The sequence below is a fragment of the Manis pentadactyla genome, chromosome 17 (assembly GCF_030020395.1).
Source record: "Manis pentadactyla isolate mManPen7 chromosome 17, mManPen7.hap1, whole genome shotgun sequence".
Taxonomy (NCBI): Eukaryota; Metazoa; Chordata; class Mammalia; order Pholidota; family Manidae; genus Manis; species Manis pentadactyla.
This window is the reverse complement of record NC_080035.1, coordinates 34,022,731-34,043,325: the sequence shown is the minus strand read 5'-3', so window position 1 is coordinate 34,043,325 and position 20,595 is coordinate 34,022,731. Positions and strand designations below refer to the sequence as shown.

General features: G+C 36.8%; 1 protein-coding gene across 1 annotated transcript in view; it reads left to right on the top strand.

The window, feature by feature from the left end:
- Positions 1–19,532, top strand: part of MZT1 (mitotic spindle organizing protein 1) — a 30,472-nt gene extending 10,940 nt beyond the window's left edge. The window contains exons 2-3 of the mRNA XM_036893593.2: positions 12,676–12,821; positions 17,750–19,532. Of these exons, the coding sequence (XP_036749488.1) occupies positions 12,676–12,821; positions 17,750–17,773 (170 nt within the window). The 3' untranslated portion in view covers positions 17,774–19,532. The remainder of the gene's footprint in view (positions 1–12,675; positions 12,822–17,749) is intronic.
- The last annotated feature ends 1,063 nt before the right edge of the window (positions 19,533–20,595 follow it).

The window sequence follows — 20,595 nt, the reverse complement described above, 5'->3', positions numbered from 1 at the left end:
TTTAGCAGTCCTGGGCTCCCTCTCCCTCCCCGCTCTGACCCCTCTCCTCCTGCAGGGAGCTGGGGTGTGGGGCGCTTGGGTCCCGTTGCGCCGGGACTTGTATCTTACCCCCTTCACAAGGCGCTGGGTTCTTGCGGGTGTGGATGTGGTTGTGGTCTGGCTGTTGTTCTGTGTCTTCTGGTCTCTCTTTTAGGAAGAGTTTTCTTTGTTGTATTTTCAAAAATATATGTGGTTTTGGGAGGAGATTTCCGCTGCTCTACTCACGCAGCAATCTTTATAGATGAACAGGTACCCTTTGTAACTGATCTGTGTAGCTCACTTTTTGAAAGGAACCTGATTAATCCTGGCCCTGATTTCCTATATAAGATCTTATATCAGTTTTGCTACTCTCAGTTTTAGATTCTCAGTATTCCCTTTCAGATTCCTTCTTTAAACATCAGATCTTTTCAATTACCCCTCTCTTCTCCAATGTACTAGTTGCCTCTTTAAGTTTTCATTATTTTGAAATTTTATATACTCTTTATTGATAGCTTTATACCTGAATTTTTATTTTCTTATATTCTAAAATGTTCCTTATGTAATTTTAACTTTTTTACTTTTATTTATATTTTTGATAATTTTGATAAAAATGTGCTTTATCCTTGTCAGAGGCTTCATTGTAGTACTACTTTATTGTATATCAGGTCATAAGGTGGAAAAAGGAGTTAAGAGAGTCTGTACTGTACAAGACAGTATCAGTGAAAGAAATGTGTAGTCCATGCTTTCACTATCAATCAGTTGCCCATGTGAGAAGTAAATGGGAGTCAGTCTTGCTTTCTCTCACCTCCCCATCTCCTATTCTTAAGACTTGTCTTAACCTCCTTTCCATGCCACCAAAACTGTAGTAACTTAACTGGATTCCCTCTCCACCTGTGTTCTGCCCAATTCCAAGTACCATTCCATATTATGCAGCCAACGTCATTTTAAGATGAAAATCTGATGATCACACTCCCATTTTTATATCTTCAAATAACATCCCAAAGGTTTAAAATCTTCTCTAGAACCTTAGTGGATTTTCATGTCTGCCTTGTCTAATATTTTACACCTATTCTCTGCCTTTAATTTCAGTGCCTTCACGTGAGTTTTTCAGATCTGTGAATTTACCATGTTCTCAGCATAGGAACTTCTGCACAAGCCGTTTTCACTCTCACTATTATGAAGGACATGGAACTATTACTTGTAGGTGAAATGATTATGTAACTAGAAAATACAAGAGAATAAACTGAAAAGCTCTTACAAGCTTCAGTAGAATTTGTTAAGGTAGCTGGCTAAAAAATGAAAATAAGTAATATCCTGGAGTATCAGTATCAGCCCCAGTCACTTGAAATATACAAGGACTATATAGAGTCCATTTATGAAAACACTGAAAACTAAAAATGAAAGAAATTGATGAGTCATTATCAATATTGATGATGGTTGAGCACTTGCTGAAATTTTCTGCTCCAAGCAGATAGAAATGACAGGAAATAATATTAAAATACAATTATCAGCATAGCCATATTCAAAAGCAAGAAAGGGAAGTCTCTTGATTAGGAAGAGAGGTTTCCCTCAAAGAAAGGGGCAGACGGGAACCACCTCAGGAAGTTCAGAAGGAAGCCTGACAAGCATGGTGCTGGGTCTAAGTGAAGCTGGAGGCTAGAGGCCAGAAGGTGCCATCTGCCACTACCAGGGACTGAAAAGCACCATTCGTGTGTCTTTTGGGTCTGGAGCCTGATGCTTCCATAAGGTCTGACCCAGGGTGCTGAGCCAGTGTGAGACTCTTCATCTAAGAACATTCACCAACCCAAGAAAAATGGGGGAGAAGAACTTTCAGCCAGAAATCACAAAGTACCTAAGGTAGATAAAGAACATAAACGATTAACATGAAAAATGAAAAAGAGAAAGTAGTAGTAATAGTTAACTTTTTTTTTGAGCACTACCAGATGCCAACAACCATTCTTGTGTCCTTTAATCCTCACAATGATCCTATAAAATAAGTACTATTACTATCCCCATTTTACAGAATGATGAAATGAACAGACAGAAAAGTTATCTTGCCTACTAAGTAATGAAGTAATTTGAACCCAGGGACTCTGGCTCTAGAGAGCACACTCCTTTTTTATTATTTTTTACAATTATTTTTTACATCATGGTGATTTGGATATTATTATACATTATAAAATGGTCCCCATGGTAAGTCTAGTTACCATTTGTCACCAAAGTTATTACATGTTATTGACTATGTTCCCTATGCTGTACATTACATCCCCATGACTTAGTTATAACTAAGTTTGTGCCTCATCATCCCCTTCACCTATTCTTTTAAGTGTTTGGGAAAATTTACCTTGAAGCTGTTGGGGCCTGAACTTTTGGTGTTTTGGGGGAATTTTTAAATTATTGCTTCAGTTTCATTACTTGTAACCAATCTATTCAGATTTTCTATTTCTTTGTGATTTGGTCTTGGAAGGTTGTGTATTTCTAGGAATTTATCCATTTCTTGTAGGTTGTCCAATTTGTTGCATATAATTGTTGGTAGCAGTCTCTCATGATCCTTTGTATTTCTTTGGTGTTAGTTGTAACATCTTTTTCATTTCTGCTTTTATTTATTTGTGCCCTCTTTTTTCTTGATGAGTCCAGCTAGAAGTTTATCTTTTCAAAGAATCAGACTAGTTTTATTGAGCTTTTCTGCCGTTAATCTCCCATTTATTTCTGCTCAGAGAGCACACTCTTAACCACTCTCTTTTGCTGCTAGCTTATACTTGAAGAAATAAAACAAATCTGGAAAAATTGCTGAAGATAAGAATAGAGCATGAGATAGATAAAGTCAGAAACAACCATCACAAAATAAGTGGTTATAAATAAGAATTTAGCTATGAAGCTAGAAGAAGTGATTTTGGAGGAAAATTAGAAATCTTAAAATAGAGTTATTGAAATAATTGCATACAACTGAAGAGCAAAGTTATTAGTATTTTAGAGTATCAGAACTAAAGAAAAGAAATGAAATGGGAAGCTGTTACCTCCCTGCCAAAATGGAGTAACAGGGACCAAATTTATACTCCTACTGAGACAACTAGTAAAACCCAGACAAAACATGCAGAAATGACGATTTTCAAGACACTGGACATCAGCAGCAAAGGACAGTGATCCCTGAGAAACAAGAAACAAAGAGAGCCCAATAGTTGCCCCTTCTTACTGTATTCAGAAAGTTTCCATGCCAGTATGCACAGGGATGGGAGGACCCAGGGTAGAACCTGTGGACTCTGAGTTGAGCAAAAAGGAGTTAGAAGCCCAGGGAGGCTGAGGCAGGTAGAATTTGCAGGACAGAGTATCTGAGAGGAAAGATCTGCACAGAGAGAATTCTGGAGATCTGCAGAAGGATCCCCCTCAGGTATTCAGCAGAGCATTGGTAAGCACATTTGTGTGTGAGGGAAGTACCCATAAAGCTGGTAAAAGAACTGTGCAAAAGGATTAGAGGGCCCAGTACACTATGCTCACACAGGCTTAGAACAGGGTCTGTCTACCAGCCGGAATGGAAAATGTCGTTATTCACAAGACTGGGTAGAATACTGAAGAGGGTCTTGCTTCAGTGATGAGGAATTTATAAGCCATGTTCTAAACAGTGTTTGATCCTGATTATGTAAATCTGCAAGACAAAAAAATCATACTGTTTCCAGGTAACTGCTTCTCATTACAAAGCTCAGGAATATGTACAGAAATACAAAAATATCCAGCACCCAGCAAGGTAAAATTTACAATATCTAGCAACCAGTAAAAAATTACTAAGTATACAAAGCAGAAAATACAATTCTTGATGAGAAAAATTCAATCATTGGAAAAACAGGCCTCAAATTAACACATTACAAGTAGCAGACCAAGGATATTAGAACTGAATTCCATGTATTCAAAAAGTTAAGAGGCATGGAAGACATATTTTTATATAAAAGGTACAAATTTAACTTCTAGAGATGAAAATGAATGATAAGAAAAAGTGGAAAGGGCCCTTCTCATGAGTGTCATGGATACAAGTTTTCAGAAGGACTTAGACTTTAATTGATGTCTTAATATTATTAATTTATCCATTCATTGCAAAATAATATGCAGTTTTTGTGCAGTTCAAATCAGAGTCCAAATGAAATTTGTTTTTGGAATTGATCACAAGGGGTTATGCTAACAAAAGATAACAAGGGATCTTTAACCTACTACATGCTAAGATAGAGTAATTAATATTGTGGGTCTGACGTCAGCCATGCAGCAAATCTATAAGTATATGGGCATTTACTCTGATACAGGTGACATCTTAATTGAGTGGTACAAGGATCAATTATTCCATAAACAGTACTGGGGCTAATGACTTATTTCTGGGAAGAAAAGTTAGATTCTGTTTTCCAACCAAACTTCCAGAAAGTTAAATACTTTAATGTTAATGGAGAAGGGAAAATAAACTTTCAAGTGCTAGAAGAGAATAAAATAATTGTACAATCTTTGCATTTCAAGTAACTTTCTAAGCATAATGCCAAGGGAAAATAATGCAGGATGCAGTAGATAACAGGTTGACCATTGACTTTAAAAATTCTAAACAAACTCGGAGAAACAACCACCATAAAACAGCATAATATAGCCAGTGTATTAATCTTGCGGTTTTCTATGCTAGTGCTTTTCATGTTAAAGACAGATAACTTATATAAAACTACCGTAAAATGAAGTACTGTAAGAATGAAGTTAAAAAAATAACCTTTCATAGATGCTGAAAAAGCATTCGACAGAATTCAACGTCCATTCATGATAAAAACTCTCAACAAAATGGGAATAGAGGGCAAGTACCTCAACATAATAAAGGCCATCTATGATAAACCCGCAGCTAACATCATACTGAACAGCGAGAGGCTGAAAGCTTTTCCTCTGAGATTGGGAACAAGACAGGGATGCCTACTCTCCCCACTGTTATTCAACATGGTACTGGAGGTCCTAACCACAGCAATCAGACAAAACAAAGAAATACAAGGAATCCAGATTGGTAAAGAAGAAGTTAAACTGTCACTATTTGCAGATGACGTGATATTGTACATAAAAAACCCTAAAGACTCCACTCCAAAACTACTAGAACTAATATCTGAATTCAGCAAAGTTGCAGGATACAAAATTAACACACAGAAATCTATAGCTTTCCTATACACTAACAATGAACTAACAGAAAGAGAAATCAGGAAAACAATTCCATTCACAATAGCATCAAAAGGAATAAAATACCTAGGAATAAACCTAACCAAGGAAGTGAAAGACCTATACCCTGAAAACTACAAGACACTCTTAAGAGAAATTAAAGAGGACACTAACAGATGGAAACTCATCCCATGCTCCTGGCTAGGAAGAATTAATACCGTCAAAATGGCCATCCTGCCCAAAGCAATATACAGATTTGATGGAATCCCTATCAAATTACCAACAGCATTCTTGAATGAACTGGAACAAATAGTTCAAAAATTCATATGGAAACACCGAAACCCCAAATAGCCAACGCAGTCCTGAGAAGGAAGAATAAAGTGGGGGGGATCTCGCTCCCCAACTTCAAGCTATACTACAAAGCCATAGTAATCAAGACAATTTGGTACTGGCACAAGAACAGAGCCACAGACCAGTGGAACAGAATAGAAACTCCAGACATTAACCCAAACATATATGGCCAATTAATATTTGATAAAAGAGCCATGGACATAGAATGGGGAAATGACAGTCTCTTCAACAGATGGTGCTGGCAAAACTGGACAGCTACATGTAAGAGACGAAACTGGATCACTGTCTAACCCCATACACAAAAGTAAACTCCAAATGGATCAAAGACCTGAATGTAAGTCATGAAACCATAAAACTCTTTGAAAAAAACATAGGCCGGAGCGGCAGAAGATGGCGGCGTGAGTAGAGCAGCGGAAATCTCCTCCCAAAATCACATACATTTATGAAAGTATAACAAAGACAACCCTTCCTAGAATAAAGACCAGAGGACACAGGACAATATCCAGACCACATCCGCACCTGAGAAAACCCAGCGCCTCGCGAAGGGGGTAAGATACAAGCCCCGGCCCTGCGGGAGCTGAGCGCCCATTCCCCCAGCTCCCAGCGGGAGAAGAATAGGCAGAGCGGGAGGGAGACGGAGCCCAGGACTGCCGAACACCCAGCCCCAGCCATCCGGGCCAGAGTGCAGGGCCCTGGATACGAGGAAAACAGGGCAGCAAGAACAGTGAGCAGGCACTGGAGGCTGGGCGCCGGAGGACATAAAAAAAGTGAGCGGCCTTTTTTTTTTTTGGCTGTTTTGTTTTGGCGAGCGCTTTTTGGAAGTCTTAAAGGGACAGGGACACCAATACTAGGGAAAGGCGGCAGCAAGACCGGTGAGCAGATGCTTGAGGCTGGCGCCGGAGAATGAAGAAAAACGAGTGGCCACCTATTAATCTTTTTTTTTTAATTTAAAATTTTTTTTTTTTTTTTTTTTTTTTGTGGTCATTGTTTGTTTTGGCAGGTGCTTTTTGGAAGTCTTAAAAGGGCAGGGCGGGACACTTAATACAGAGGTAGGAAATCCGGGGATCTCTGGGCACACTAACCCCTGGGCTGCAGGGAGCAGGGAGGCCCCTTACGGAGATAAATAGACTCCAGGCCGCTTCCACTCCAAAGCCACTCCACCATTTTGGAGTAGCTGCCCGAACCAGGCCACGCCCACAGCAACAGCGGAGATAAACTCCATAGCAGCCGGGCAGGAAGCAGAAACCCTGTCTGTGCGCAGCTGCCCAGCACAAGCCACTAGAGGCCGCTGTTCTCCCAGGAGAGGAGGGCCACAAACCAACAAGAAGGGAAGTTCTTCCAGCCGTCACTTGTCCCAGCTCTGCAAACTATTCCTATCACCATGAAAAGGCAAAGCTACAGGCAGACAAAGATCACAGAGACAACACCAGAAAAGGAGACAGACCTAACCAGTCTTCCTGAAAAAGAATTCAAAATAAGAATCATAAACATGCTGACTGAGATGCAGAGAAATACCCTAGAGAAATGGGATGAAGTCCGGAGGGAGATCACAGATGCCAGAAAGGAGATCACAGAAATGAAACAAACTCTGGAAGGGTTTATAAGCAGAATGGATAGGATGCAAGAGGCCATTGATGGAATTGAAACCAGAGAACAGGAACGCATAGAAGCTGACATAGAGAGAGATAAAAGGATCTCCAGGAATGAAACAATATTAAGAGAACTGTGTGACCAATCCAGAAGGAACAATATCCGTATTATAGGGGTTCCAGAAGATGAAGAGAGAGGAAAAGGGATGGAAAGTATCTTGGAAGAAATAATTGCTGAAAACTTCCCCAAACTGGGGGAGGAAATAATCGAAGAGACCATGGAAATACACAGAACCCCCAACAGGAAGGATTCAAGGAGGACAACACCAAGACACATAATAATTAAAATGGCAAAGACCAAGGATAAAGAAAGAGTTTTAAAGGCAGCTAGAGAGAAAAACGTCACCTATAAAGGAAAACCCATCAGGCTAACATCAGACTTCTCGACAGAAACCCTACAGGCCAGAAGAGAATGGCATGATATATTTAATACAATGAAACAGAAGGGCCTTGAACCAAGGATACTGTGTCTAGCACGACTATAATTCAAATATGACGGTGGGATTAAACAATTCCCAGACAAAAGCTGAGGGAATTTGCTTCCCACAAACCACCTCTACAGAACATCTTACAGGGACTGCTCTAGATGGGAGCACTCCTAGAAAGAGCACAGCACAAAACACCCAACATATGAAGAATCGAGGAGGAGGAATAAGAAGGGAGAGAAGAAAAGAATCTCGAGACAGTGTATATAATAGCTCAATAAGCGAGCTAAGTTAGGCAGTAAGATACTAAAGAGGCTAACCTTGAACGTTTGGTAACCACGAATCTAAAGCCTGCAATGGTAATAAGTACATATCTTTCAATAGTCACCCTAAATGTTAATGGGCTGAATGCACCAATCAAAAGACATAGAGTAATAGAATGGATGAAAAAGCAAGACCCATCTATATTCTGCTTACAAGAAACTCACCTCAAACCCAAAGACATGTACAGACTAAAAGTCAAGGGATGGAAAAACATATTTCAGGCAAACAACAGCAAGAAGAAAGCAGGGGTTGCAGTACTAATATCAGACAAAATAGACTTCAAAACAAAGAAAGTAACAAGACATAAAGAAGGACACTACATAATGATGAAGGGCTCAGTCAAACAAGAGGATATAACCATTCTAAATATATATGCACCCAACACAGGAGCACCAGCATATGTGAAACAAATACTAACAGAACAAAAGGGGGAAATAGACTGCAATGCACTCATTCTAGGAGACTTCAACACACCAGTCACCGCAAAGGATAGATCCACTGGGCAGAAAATAAGTAAGGACACAGAAGCACTGAACAACACAGTAGAGCAGATGGACCTAATAGACATCTATAGAACTCTACATCCAAAAGCAACAGGATATACATTCTTCTCAAGTGCACATGGAACACTCTCCAGAATAGACCACATACTAGGCCACAAAAAGAGCCTCAGAAAATTCCAAAAGATTGAAATCCTACCAACCAACTTTTCAGACCACAAAGGCATAAAACTAGAAAAAAACTGTACAAAGAAAGCAAAGAGGCTCACAAACACATGGAGGCTTAACAACACACTCCTAAATAATCAATGGATCAATGACCAAATCAAAATGGAGATCCAGCAATATATGGAAACAAATGACAACACTAACCCCCAACTTCTGTGCGATGCAGCGAAAGCAGTCTTAAGAGGAAAGTATATAGCAATCCAAGCATATTTTAAAAAGGAAGAACAAACCCAAATGAATGGTCTAATGACACAATTATTGAAATTGGAAAAAGAGGAACAAATGAGGCCTAACGTCAGCAGAAGGAGGGACATAATAAAGATCAGAGAAGAAATAAATAAAATTGAGAAGAATAAAACAATAGCAAAAATCAATGAAACCAAGAGCTGGTTCTTCGAGAAAATAAACAAAATAGATAAGCCTCTAGCCAGACTTATTAAGAACAAAAGAGAGTCAATACAAATCACCAGTATCAGAAACGAGAAAGGAAAAATCACGACAGACCCCACAGAAATACAAAGAATAATTAGAGAATACTGTGAAAACCTATATGCTAACAAGCTGGGAAACCTAGGAGAAATGGACAACTTCCTAGAAAAATACAGCCTTCCACGATTGACCCAGAAAGAAACAGAAAATCTAAACAGACCAATTACCAGCAACGAAATTGAAGTGGTAATCAAAAAACTACCCAAGAACAAAACCCCCGGGCCAGATGGATTTACCTCGGAATTTTATCAGACATACAGGGAAGACATAATACCCATTCTCCTTAGAGTTTTCCAAAAAATAGAGGAGAAGGGGATACTCCCAAACTCATTCTATGAAGCCAACATCACGCTAATACCAAAACCAGGCAAAGACCCCACCAAAAAAGAAAACTACAGACCAATATCCCTGATGAACGTAGATGCAAAAATACTCAACAAAATATTAGCAAACCGAATTCAAAAATACATCAAAAGGATCATACACCATGACCAAGTGGGATTCATCCCAGGGATGCAAGGATGGTACAACATTCGAAAGTCCATCAACATCATCCACCACATCAACAAAAAGAAAGACAAAAACCACATGATCATCTCCATAGATGCTGAAAAAGCATTTGACAAAGTTCAACATCCATTCATGATAAAAACTCTCAGCAAAATGGGAATAGAGGGCAAGTACCTCAACATAATAAAGGCCATCTATGAAAAACCCACAGCCAACATTATATTGAACAGCGAGAAGCTGAAAGCTTTTCCTCTGAGATCGGGAACTAGACAGGGATGCCCACTCTCTCCACTGTTATTTAACATAGTACTGGAGGTCCTAGCCACGGCAATCAGACAAAACAAAAAAATACAAGGAATCCAGATTGGTAAAGAAGAAGTTAAACTGTCACTATTTGCAGATGACATGATACTGTACATAAAAAACCCTAAAGACTCCACCCCAAAACTACTAGAACTGATATCGGAATACAGCAAAGTTGCAGGATACAAAATCAACACACAGAAATCTGTGGTTTTCCTATACACTAACAATGAACCAACAGAGAGAGAAATCAGGAAAACGACTCCATTCACAATTGCATCAAAAAAAATAAAATACCTAGGAATAAACCTAACCAAGGAAGTGAAAGACTTACACTCTGAAAACTACAAGTCACTCTTAAGAGAAATTAAAGGGTACACTAACAGATGGAAACTCATCCCATGCTTGTGGCTAGGAAGAATTAATATCGTCAAAATGGCCATCCTGCCCAAAGCAATATACAGATTTGATGCAATCCCTATGGAACTACCAGCAACATTCTTCAATGAACTGGAACAAACAATTCAAAAATTCATGTGGTAACACCAAAGACCCCGAATAGCCAAAACAATCCTGAGAAAGAAGAATAAAGTAGGGGGGATCTCACTCCCCAACTTCAAGCTCTACTATAAAGCCATAGTAATCAAGACAATTTGGTACTGGCACAAGAGCAGAGCCACAGACCAATGGAACAGACTAGAGAATCCAGACATTAACCCAGACATATATGGTCAATTAATATTTGATAAAGGAGCCATGGACATACAATGGCGAAATGACAGTCTCTTCAACAGATGGTGCTGGCAAAACTGGACAGCTACATGTAGGGGATGAAACTGGACCATTGTCTAACCCCATATACAAAAGTAAACTCAAAATGAATCAAAGACCTGAATGTAAGTCATGAAACCATTAAACTCTTGGAAGAAAACATAGGCAAAAACCTCTTAGACATAAACATGAGTGACCTCTTCTTGAACATATCTCCCCGGGCAAGGAAAACAACAGCAAAAATGAGTAAGTGGGACTATATTAAGCTGAAAAGCTTCTGTACAGCAAAAGACACCATCAATAGAACAAAAAGGAACCCTACAGGATGAGAGAAAATATTTGAAAATGACACTTCCGATAAAGGCTTGATGTCCAGAATATATAAAGAGCTCACATGCCTCAACAAACAAAAAACAAATAACCTAATTAAAAAATGGGCAGAGGAACTGAACAGACAGTTCTCCAAAAAAGAAATACAGATGGCCAACAGACACATGAAAAGATGCTCCACATCGCTAATTATCAGAGAAATGCAAATTAAAACTACAGTGAGGTATCACCTCACACCAGTAAGGATGGCTGCCATCCAAAAGACAAACAACAACAAATGTTGGCGAGGCTGTGGAGAAAGGGGAACCCTCCTACACTGCTGGTGGGAATGTAAGTTAGTTCAACCATTGTGGAAAGCAGTATGGAGGTACATCAAAATGCTCAAAACAGACTTACCATTTAACCCAGGAATTGCACTCCTAGGAATTTACCCTAAGAATGCAGTAATCAAGTATGAGAAAGATCAGTGCACCCCTATGTTTATCGCAGCACTATTTACAATAGCCAAGAATTGGAAGCAACCTAAATGTCCATCGATAGATGAATGGATAAAGAAGATGTGGTACATATACACAATGGAATACTACTCAGCCATAAGAAAAGGGCAAATCCCACCATTTGCAGCAACATGGATGGAGCTGGAGGGTATTATGCTCAGTGAAACAAGCCAAGTGGAGAAAGAGAAATACCAAATGATTTCACTTATCTGTGGAATATAACTAGAAAGGAAAAACTGAAGGAACAAAACAGCAGCAGAATCACAGAACCCAAGAATGGACTAATAGTTACCAAAGGAAAAGGGACTGGGGACGATGGGTGGGAAGGGAGGTATAAGGGTGGGGAAAAAAGAAAGAGGGCATTACGATTAGCACGTATAGTGCGTGGGGGACACAGGGAGGGCTGCGCAACACAGAGAAGACAAGTAGTGATTTTACAGTATCTTACTACGCAGATGGACAGTGACTGTGAAGGGGTATGTGGGGGGGACTTGGTGATGGGGGGAACCTAGTAAACATAATGTTCTTTATGTAACTGTAGATTAATGATACCAAAATTAAAAAAAAAATTTATATATATATATATATATAAAACCTTTCATTTTTAGTATTAGATTCAGTAAACATGATTGCTCTGGAGTTTCTAAATACTTTTAATGCTTACATACTTAAGTATGTATATTACTGACTAAGCAGTTCTGCTCATAGGAGTTAATCCTAATGAAATAAACCTAAGTATGTACAGATACTTTTTAGTGTTATTTTAATGTGAAACATGAGACCTACTTAACTCTTAACATGGTTAAGTAATATATGGTGTCTCCATAAAATGGGATGTTATGTAACTAAGTTTATATTGTAGAAGAACACTAAAAAATGGTGAAATGTTCAGAATGATCCTGATTATGATGCATAAATTTTAGGTAAATATATTAAATGGTGATAGAATAGAAACCAATATGTAAAAAGCAGCTATGTGGAGGGAGATTGGATGTTTATATTTTGTTTTTAGGGCTAAGTAAGGCAAGACAGTGTTATATGCCAATTTCCAAACCTAGCAATACTGTGCTAGTTCTTTGGTATTGTTTTTTTTTTTTAAGTTTTCTCTTTCTTTTTTCAGTCCTGCTTGAGATTTCAAGAATTTTGAATACTGGCTTAGATATGGAAACTCTGTCCATTTGTGTACGGCTTTGTGAACAAGGAATTAATCCAGAAGCTTTGTCATCAGTTATCAAGGAACTTCGCAAGGCCACTGAAGCACTAAAGGTAAGAGATTTCTATGTTAGTTCATTCTAAATAAAGATGTTTTTGTTTAGAAAACTATTAGTGATGCTTCATGAAAGATCTTGATTAAATTAGCTTCTATCACCATCAGCAGAAATACTGAAAACCAGGAGCTTGTTAGCATATGTTCAGATCACAAAAGTTGCTGCTCTCACAGACTATGTCTTTTACCAGAAGCCTCCAGGTGTGTTTAGAATTTTCTTTGTGTTGTGAGTAGAACTGTGGGTGCCCCAAAAGGCTAAGGGCTGGTATTTGTGAATATGACCTCATTTGTAAATAGTGTATCAGCAGGTGTAATCAATTTAAGATGATGGATTAATGGATCAGAATGGATTCATGATTTATGCTCTTTTTAGACAAGGGAAATTTGGACACAGATATGCAAAGAGGGCGCATGTGACATGGGGGAGAATGCCACATAATTACAGAAGCAGATTATAGAGTCATGACGTCTATAAGCTGAAGAAGGCCAAGGATCATTGGCTGCCACCAAAAGAGGGGGAGGCAAGGAAGGATCCTCTGCTAGAGCCTGCAGAGGGAGCAACTTCTAATTGTCAGAACTGAAAGAAATTCTGTTATTTTAAGCCACCCAGTTTGTTGTACCTGATTATGGCAGCCTTAGAAAGTAACAAACACTTGGACACATGAAAGTGGCTTTGAAACTGGTGATGGGTGGAGATTGGAAACTTTTAAGATACTTGACAGAAAAAGCCTAGAGACTGTTGGTAGAACTATGGGTGTCAAAGGCAAGTGCTGTGAGAGTTCAGAAAAGAGAGATCTGTCGAGACAGCTTTAAATGTCTTAGAGAATATATGTGTATCATGAACAGAATATTTCTAGAAATGTGGGCATTAAAGGTGAGGTCTTTAACGAATTGAACATACTGGACACTGAAGGAAAGACTGTTCTTGCATAAAGTGACAGAGTATTCGATTGAATTATGTTCTACTTTGAGAGGAAAAGAAATCTTGAACGCAATGAATTTGGATATTTAGCTGAGGAAATTTCCTAGCAGAGTGTGAAAAGTGCCACCTGATTTCTCCTTGCTGCTCATAGAAAATGTAAGAGGAATGAGAAATTGAGAAAGGAACTGGTAAGCAAAAAAAAAACCAACACTCGATTTGGAAAGTTCTCTGCCTACCCAGATAGCATGCTCTGGAGAGAAGGCCAGTAATGTGGCTGGGTAAACTTTTGTGAACAGATGAGGTATGTGACTCATAGATGAACCATCTCAGCACGAAACTGCCAGCTTAGAGTGAAAGCGACCTGGAAGGCAAAAGGAAGGCAGGCTGTCCAACTTCTAGGACACTGGCCAGTAGAGTCACCTGGCTGTGAACATGTGTTTATCCTTCAAGAAAAGGGAAGGAATGATTCAGTGGCTCAGAGACCAGGGGATTACTGAGGCCAGTTGGGCCACACTGCCACCAGGACCACCTTTTTGCAAATTTACATTTACTGTCTTTTAAGTGCTGAGATTGGGAACAGGAAGCATTTTGTGTTCTCTCTCTTGCTTGCAACACACACTGATTTAAAATCATGGGTGATCTTACTTCTGTGTTTATATAGCATTAACTCACATGAACACTGAAACTTCAAGTTAGTCCCTCATAAAACTGGTCCAAGGACAAAGTGACTCCTCACTAGCCTTTTTTTCTTTTTTGTGAAAACAAAACCATGCACAAACATAACTCATCCATCTCAGATTGAGTTCTTTTCAGTAAGTTCCAGTGGTATGGGTGGTTGTTTTTGTAGTTTCTAAAACTTTTTGATTATTAAATCTAACACAAAAAGGTATATAGAACACATTTACAGAGCAAAAATGTATCAGAGAATATCCATACAACTCTTACTGCCAGCATCCCAAAAGCTGCCTTGTCTCCCACCAAGACTGACCTCTCCTTCTGTCTACCCCCTCCAGTAACTTACTGTCCTCACTGTTATGGTAGGCACTTTTTACTTTCAGCAGTTTTACTGACTAAATATAGATCTTTAAACACTGCAGTTTAATTTGGTAAAAGTTTTGAAACTGATAGAGCTGTTAGAGCACAATCTTTTTACTGGGTTCTTTCATTTAACATTATGTTTGTGAGGTTCATTAGTGTTGTGTGTAGCTGTAATATGTTCCTTTTCACTGTAATAATCATGCTTCATTGTACATGTGTACTTAAATTTATTTTTCTTTCTACTGTGAATGGATAATAGAGTGCTTCTGTTAAGGGCTATTACAAATAATGCTACTCTGTGCACAGTTGCCATGTCTCTTGATGCATGTACACATGCATTTCTGGAAATCTGGAAGTAAAATTGCTCAGTCTTAGTCTATGTGTATCTTCGATTTGAGTAGATACTGCCAAACTTTCCTAAAGTGGTTGTGTTAATTTATATTCCCACTAGTAGTGGATGAGTTTCTCTTGCTCCACATCTTTCCAATACTTACTGTGAGTTTTTAATTTTAGTCCTCCTGGTGAGTCTGTGTATGGGTTTCTCAGGTGGTTTCACTTGCATTTATGGTATCACCAGTGATGTTGAATGCATTCGTTATATGGTTTTTAGCCATTGCCTCTTGAGAGTTATCTTTTAATTTTTCTGGTTTGTCTTTCCTTTTTTATTGGTAATTTTTCTTTAAATATTCTGGATAATGAACCCTTTTGTTAGAGGTGTGCATACAAGGTTTCTAATTCCTTTAATCAGCTAAAAGTAGTTAATAAAAACTATTGAAATTTTCTTTTTAAACTCATAACTAATGCTTTCATATGATGAAGAAAAATAACTGAATAATATAGTAAGAATAGGTATATTTATGAGTACCTCACTTTTGCCAAACTCTGTGCACTGAAGGCTTTCCTTGCATTATTTCCTCAATAGTCACAACAAGGAACTGTTGGCCTAAAACATCCAGTTTTTCCTTTTGTTGTTTAGTTAACTATGTAGAAAATTGTAACAACTTTTGTTATTTTACTTTTCTCTCATAGATTTGTATATTGGTACTGTTTAAATCATAACAAAAGTAGCTAATTGTGCATTGCAGAATTAGGTAAGTTTCTCAACAGCAATAGATAGGTCACCTTATGTGTATTTCCATCAGCCTGATGAGTTTTGTTAATTAGGTGTATTAAAAAAAATAGACTTTATGAATGATTCTTTTATCAACACTACATTTTTGTATTACCTTTGTGGTGCTAGTATTTAAGCAATCATTTATATACTGTGATTTCAGAAATTTTGGTCAAAACCTCCTTTCCTATTTTTTCTGTGCTTGAGTTAGACGATTATTGTCGCATTCCTGTGCACTAAGCCTTCCCTTTCTTTTGCAGCTGTCCTGTACAATCACTAGTATCTTAGAGTGATGTTATCTCCTCATGATAGAAAGCAGTGAAGACATTGGAGATTTAGAATTTGGAGTTGATGCGTGTACACATGCATTTCTGGAAATCTGGAAGTAAAATTGCTCAGTCTTAGTCTATGTGTATCTTAGAAATGAGGAGAGAAATGAGGGATTAAGTAAGCCCCATGTCCCCACCCATTCTCCCAAAGTGGGGAATAGAAAAGGAAAGTTTGAAATAGAAGATACTAAAGTTGGTTTTCCCAGGGCTAATGCTTATAAAATTTTGGAGTCTTTAATGGCAATCTGATAACTATGTAGTTCTCTAGGATGCCATTGCTGTTGAAATGGAACGTAGTTCTGCTTTCATATACCATGAATTCCACACAAGGTTGATGACTTACCTCAAGTGAAAGTATTTGTTTCATTGTCTCTGTGTTGGAAGAGAACCTCTTATTAATAATTCATAAAATTATTATGAAAAATGGAATGGGACAAGGCAAATCAAATTGCCTTAATTAAGGTACTTTCATTTGTAAAAGATCCTAATATTGTGGATATTATTTCAAATCTTTGAAGTAGATGATCTGGAGGATGGGGGTAGGAAGAAGACAGAATGCCTGAAGATATGTGGCTAAAGCTAATGTAAGAGCCTGTAAGGGTAGAAAGAAATAAGAAACCTTTCAGAACAAGGGGAGTTTTTTCAAACTAGTTTCTAAATTCTCAAGAATAGTAAACCCAAAGAAAGGAAAGGCTGATTAGAATAATATCCAGCTATATAGAAAAACAAGGTAAGTTCTGTTAACTGTAGAGCAAATGTTTCCTGTTGAGCCACAATTTTCCCAGTAACTTATGGGATTTTCATGGAAGACCTCTAAACTAGACTAAATTTAAAAGCAAGTTTTAATTAAGAAGTCTAAATGTAAAGGAATTAAAAGTTTACCATATGTGTCTAAAATTAAACATATAAAATCATTTTCGTAGTTGGCATTAAGAAATTGTTGAAATCCTTAGCTTTTAGAAATATGTATCATATAATTTATTGATAAGTAATTTGATGCCTGGAAATTTCTGCAGAATAACTGGGGGAAGTATTATGGCAGTATAGGTGAAACAGGATTAGCAGTGTGCTCATTATTCCACTTTTGCCCTTTTTTCTACACTTACAGCATGACAGAAAGGTCTTTTTCATTCTTGATCTCCTTTTCATACTATAATGAAACATGCAGAAACAGACTAATCAAGACTATGGATAAGGCCTGCTATGAGTTTATTTTTCAAATGGCAGTATATTTTTACATTAACAATTATTTAAGATGATAACCATTTAATTTTAATCAGTTTTATTTAGTCAATTTAATTTTAATCAGTAATTTAATTTAAACAATAATCTTCTAACATTAGCCTAGCAGTCATTTCAAAAATTAGTTTCTGACATACCGCAAAAAGTGAAAACCACGGCATTATCCATTTCGTTTATGTGGGCAAGGAGTTGATTGTTAATGACAGTGCAGTATTGGCAAACTTATCTCCATGGTATCTGTTTTTCTATGGTTTTGTTATAATGAATCTTCCTTTCTTGTTCTAGGCTGCTGAAAATATGACAAGCTGACTTTCTGGAGAAATCCTGATGAGATATGTGAAGTTCTGCAAGAGGATTTGAAGATTGCATTGTAGTCAAGGATGTACAATGAATTACTGCATGCAGCAGTGCAGAAACATTTTCTTTTTGAAAAGAATTATAAAACCATAGCTTTATAAATCAGTGGAAAGTGGCTTACAGAGAAAACTATCAAATGTGTTTACATCACATTTTACCTTTTTTAACAGCTCTAATGCTTTGACATTGCTATGTTCATATTTATGTATTCCTTATTTATAGCTCTGATAGCTTTAATTTTCTAAGCAGTGTGTCTATCAGATGTGTACATCAGCTCTGCTGGTTGAAGTATAGTGGAAACCATCAGAAGTAATGTGGTAGTTAACGACTTGCTGACATTTCCATTATAAACTTTAATTTTGAATTGTTTATGCAGAATACCTGTGGATTTATGTTGTATTGGGCTAAAAGTTGACAATTTCAGTTACCATTTGTGAGTATTGATTTAGGTTTATCATGTATATGAGAGTCTCATTTTTTTAATAGCTTGGAAAACATTTGTTTTAATTTGCTCTTTAACAAAGAATATTTAGTTTTTTAAACATACAGTTTGTCGGATAATAGTGTGAATCAGATTTTTGTTTTGATTGAAAAATAAAACTTTTAGGAACTTAGATTTTAAAAGTAATGGCAGTGCTTAGGTTAGTATTGTCATTTGAATCATTTAAGTTTAATGAGAATATTAATTGATGTTTTTCTAAGTTTTATACCTCTGCAAATGATGGCCTAAGAAAGTGCATAATGAAGTATTTTCCAACATTTCCAAAAAGCAAAATTCTTCTACTTTTATTACATAAAAATAATTTGAGTACTCTCCTAATACATCTTGAGTAAATCACTAAATAGGAGGTGTCTTTCAACAAATATTATTTTCTGAAGGAATAAAAATTGCCAGTCATTAAACACAAGCTAAATAATCAAATGTTCTGTATCAAGAATTACAAATATCCCTTTCTAATGTCATTTTTGTGTGTCATTTTTACTCTGAAAGTTTTAACTAATCAAAGTGATTGTTCAAAATAAATTTTAGAAAACTTAGGATGGTGTTAATTCTGTTGTAGGAGAAACTCAATGGAATATTTTTCCCAAGGTTATTACGCATTTTGTCTGATTTTATTTTAGACTTTGTTGGCTTCCATTTAAATGACAGTACTCACATTTACTCTTTAGTAGCATTTTTTGTTCTTTAGACATATTGAAGTGCTTTTAATAAGATTTAGTAATATTTAAATGACAACCTTCTGTACTGTTTTAAAAATCTAGCTTTTTGACCACCACTTTGACTTTGTAAACAAATGCATGGCATCTTTACCCATGTATACAAAAAGGTCTATTGGCAGAACTGGTTGGGAGACAATAATGACTTGTTGATAAGTAATATTAAGCAATGCAAATACTGCATGTTTTTTTTTATTAAATAAAAAAGAGAACACTTTTGTCAAGTTGCAAAATTTGTATGTACTTTTAGGCCATAAGAGTTTTATTTATGACTTTGTAGATTAAGTTATTTATGTGTGAAACAAAGCAGGAAAATACACTGAGAAGGAGTTATATTTACAGAGGGTTTCTTTAATAAAGTTACATTTTTTAAATGTAAATGTATATATTTTTAATGCAAACTTAAGTAATATTTCAGAAAATGAAACCAAGTAATGATACATTTACAGTGTTGTGTGTTTGTCAATGACAAAATAAAACCATATGGGTGGTATTGGCATGTACTTTTGATTTAATATATGCTTCTGTGAATTCAACTTGTGCTCTCTGGGTATTCTATAAATATTTAGATGCTTATTATTAAGTGATTGAAGACTATTTAAAGGTAGGCTGTATAATTTACAATATAAAATTAGGCTTTGGGTGTAAAATGGACTTTTCTCCTAGTAGTGAAAGAAAGTAACTATAGTACCAGTGCCCCAGGCTTGAAACCAAAAGGCGTTTCAGCTGTGTGTGAGATTACATATTTCTGTACTTCGAATAAGAGTTTACATAGTGTGACATGAAATTTACATACTTGTTCCAAACATAAATTTGTTTTCCAGTAACTGAATCAAGTATCAGTTTTAAAATTTACATTTACTTAAAATAAAAAATTAAGTTCACACTAGCCACATTTTTTGTAAAAGAGATACAACATAAACTTACCATTTTAACCATTTTTAAGTTGTACAGTTCAGTGGCATTAAGGGCATTTACATTATTGTGCAGCCATCTCAACTATCCAGAACTTTTTTTCATCATCCAGACCCATGCATGAAGCAGTAACTCCCCAGTCTTCCCTTCTTCCAGCCCCAGAAAAATGACATTTTCCTATTTTCTGTCTGAATCTGACTATCCTTGGCATATTTGTCCTTTTTGTGTCTTCTTTTTTTTTATTTTTCATTTTTTTTTTTTTTTAGATAATTATTTTTTATTGAAGGGTAGTTGACGCACAGTATTACATTACATTAGTTTCAAGTGTACAACACAGTGATAAAACATTTATATACATAATTCTAGGTTCCAGCTATCACCCTACCAAGCTGTTACAATATCTTGAATATATTCCTTATGCTATACATTACATCCCGGTTACTTATTTATTTTACCATTGGAAGTCTGTCCTTTTTTTTTTTTTTTTTTTTTTGTGAGGGCATCTCTCATTTTTATTGATCAAATGGTTGTTAACGACAATAAAATTCTGTATAGGGGAGTCAATGCTCAATGCACAATCATTAATCCACCCCAAGCCTAATTTTCGTCAGTCTCCAATCTTCTGAGGCATAACAAACAAG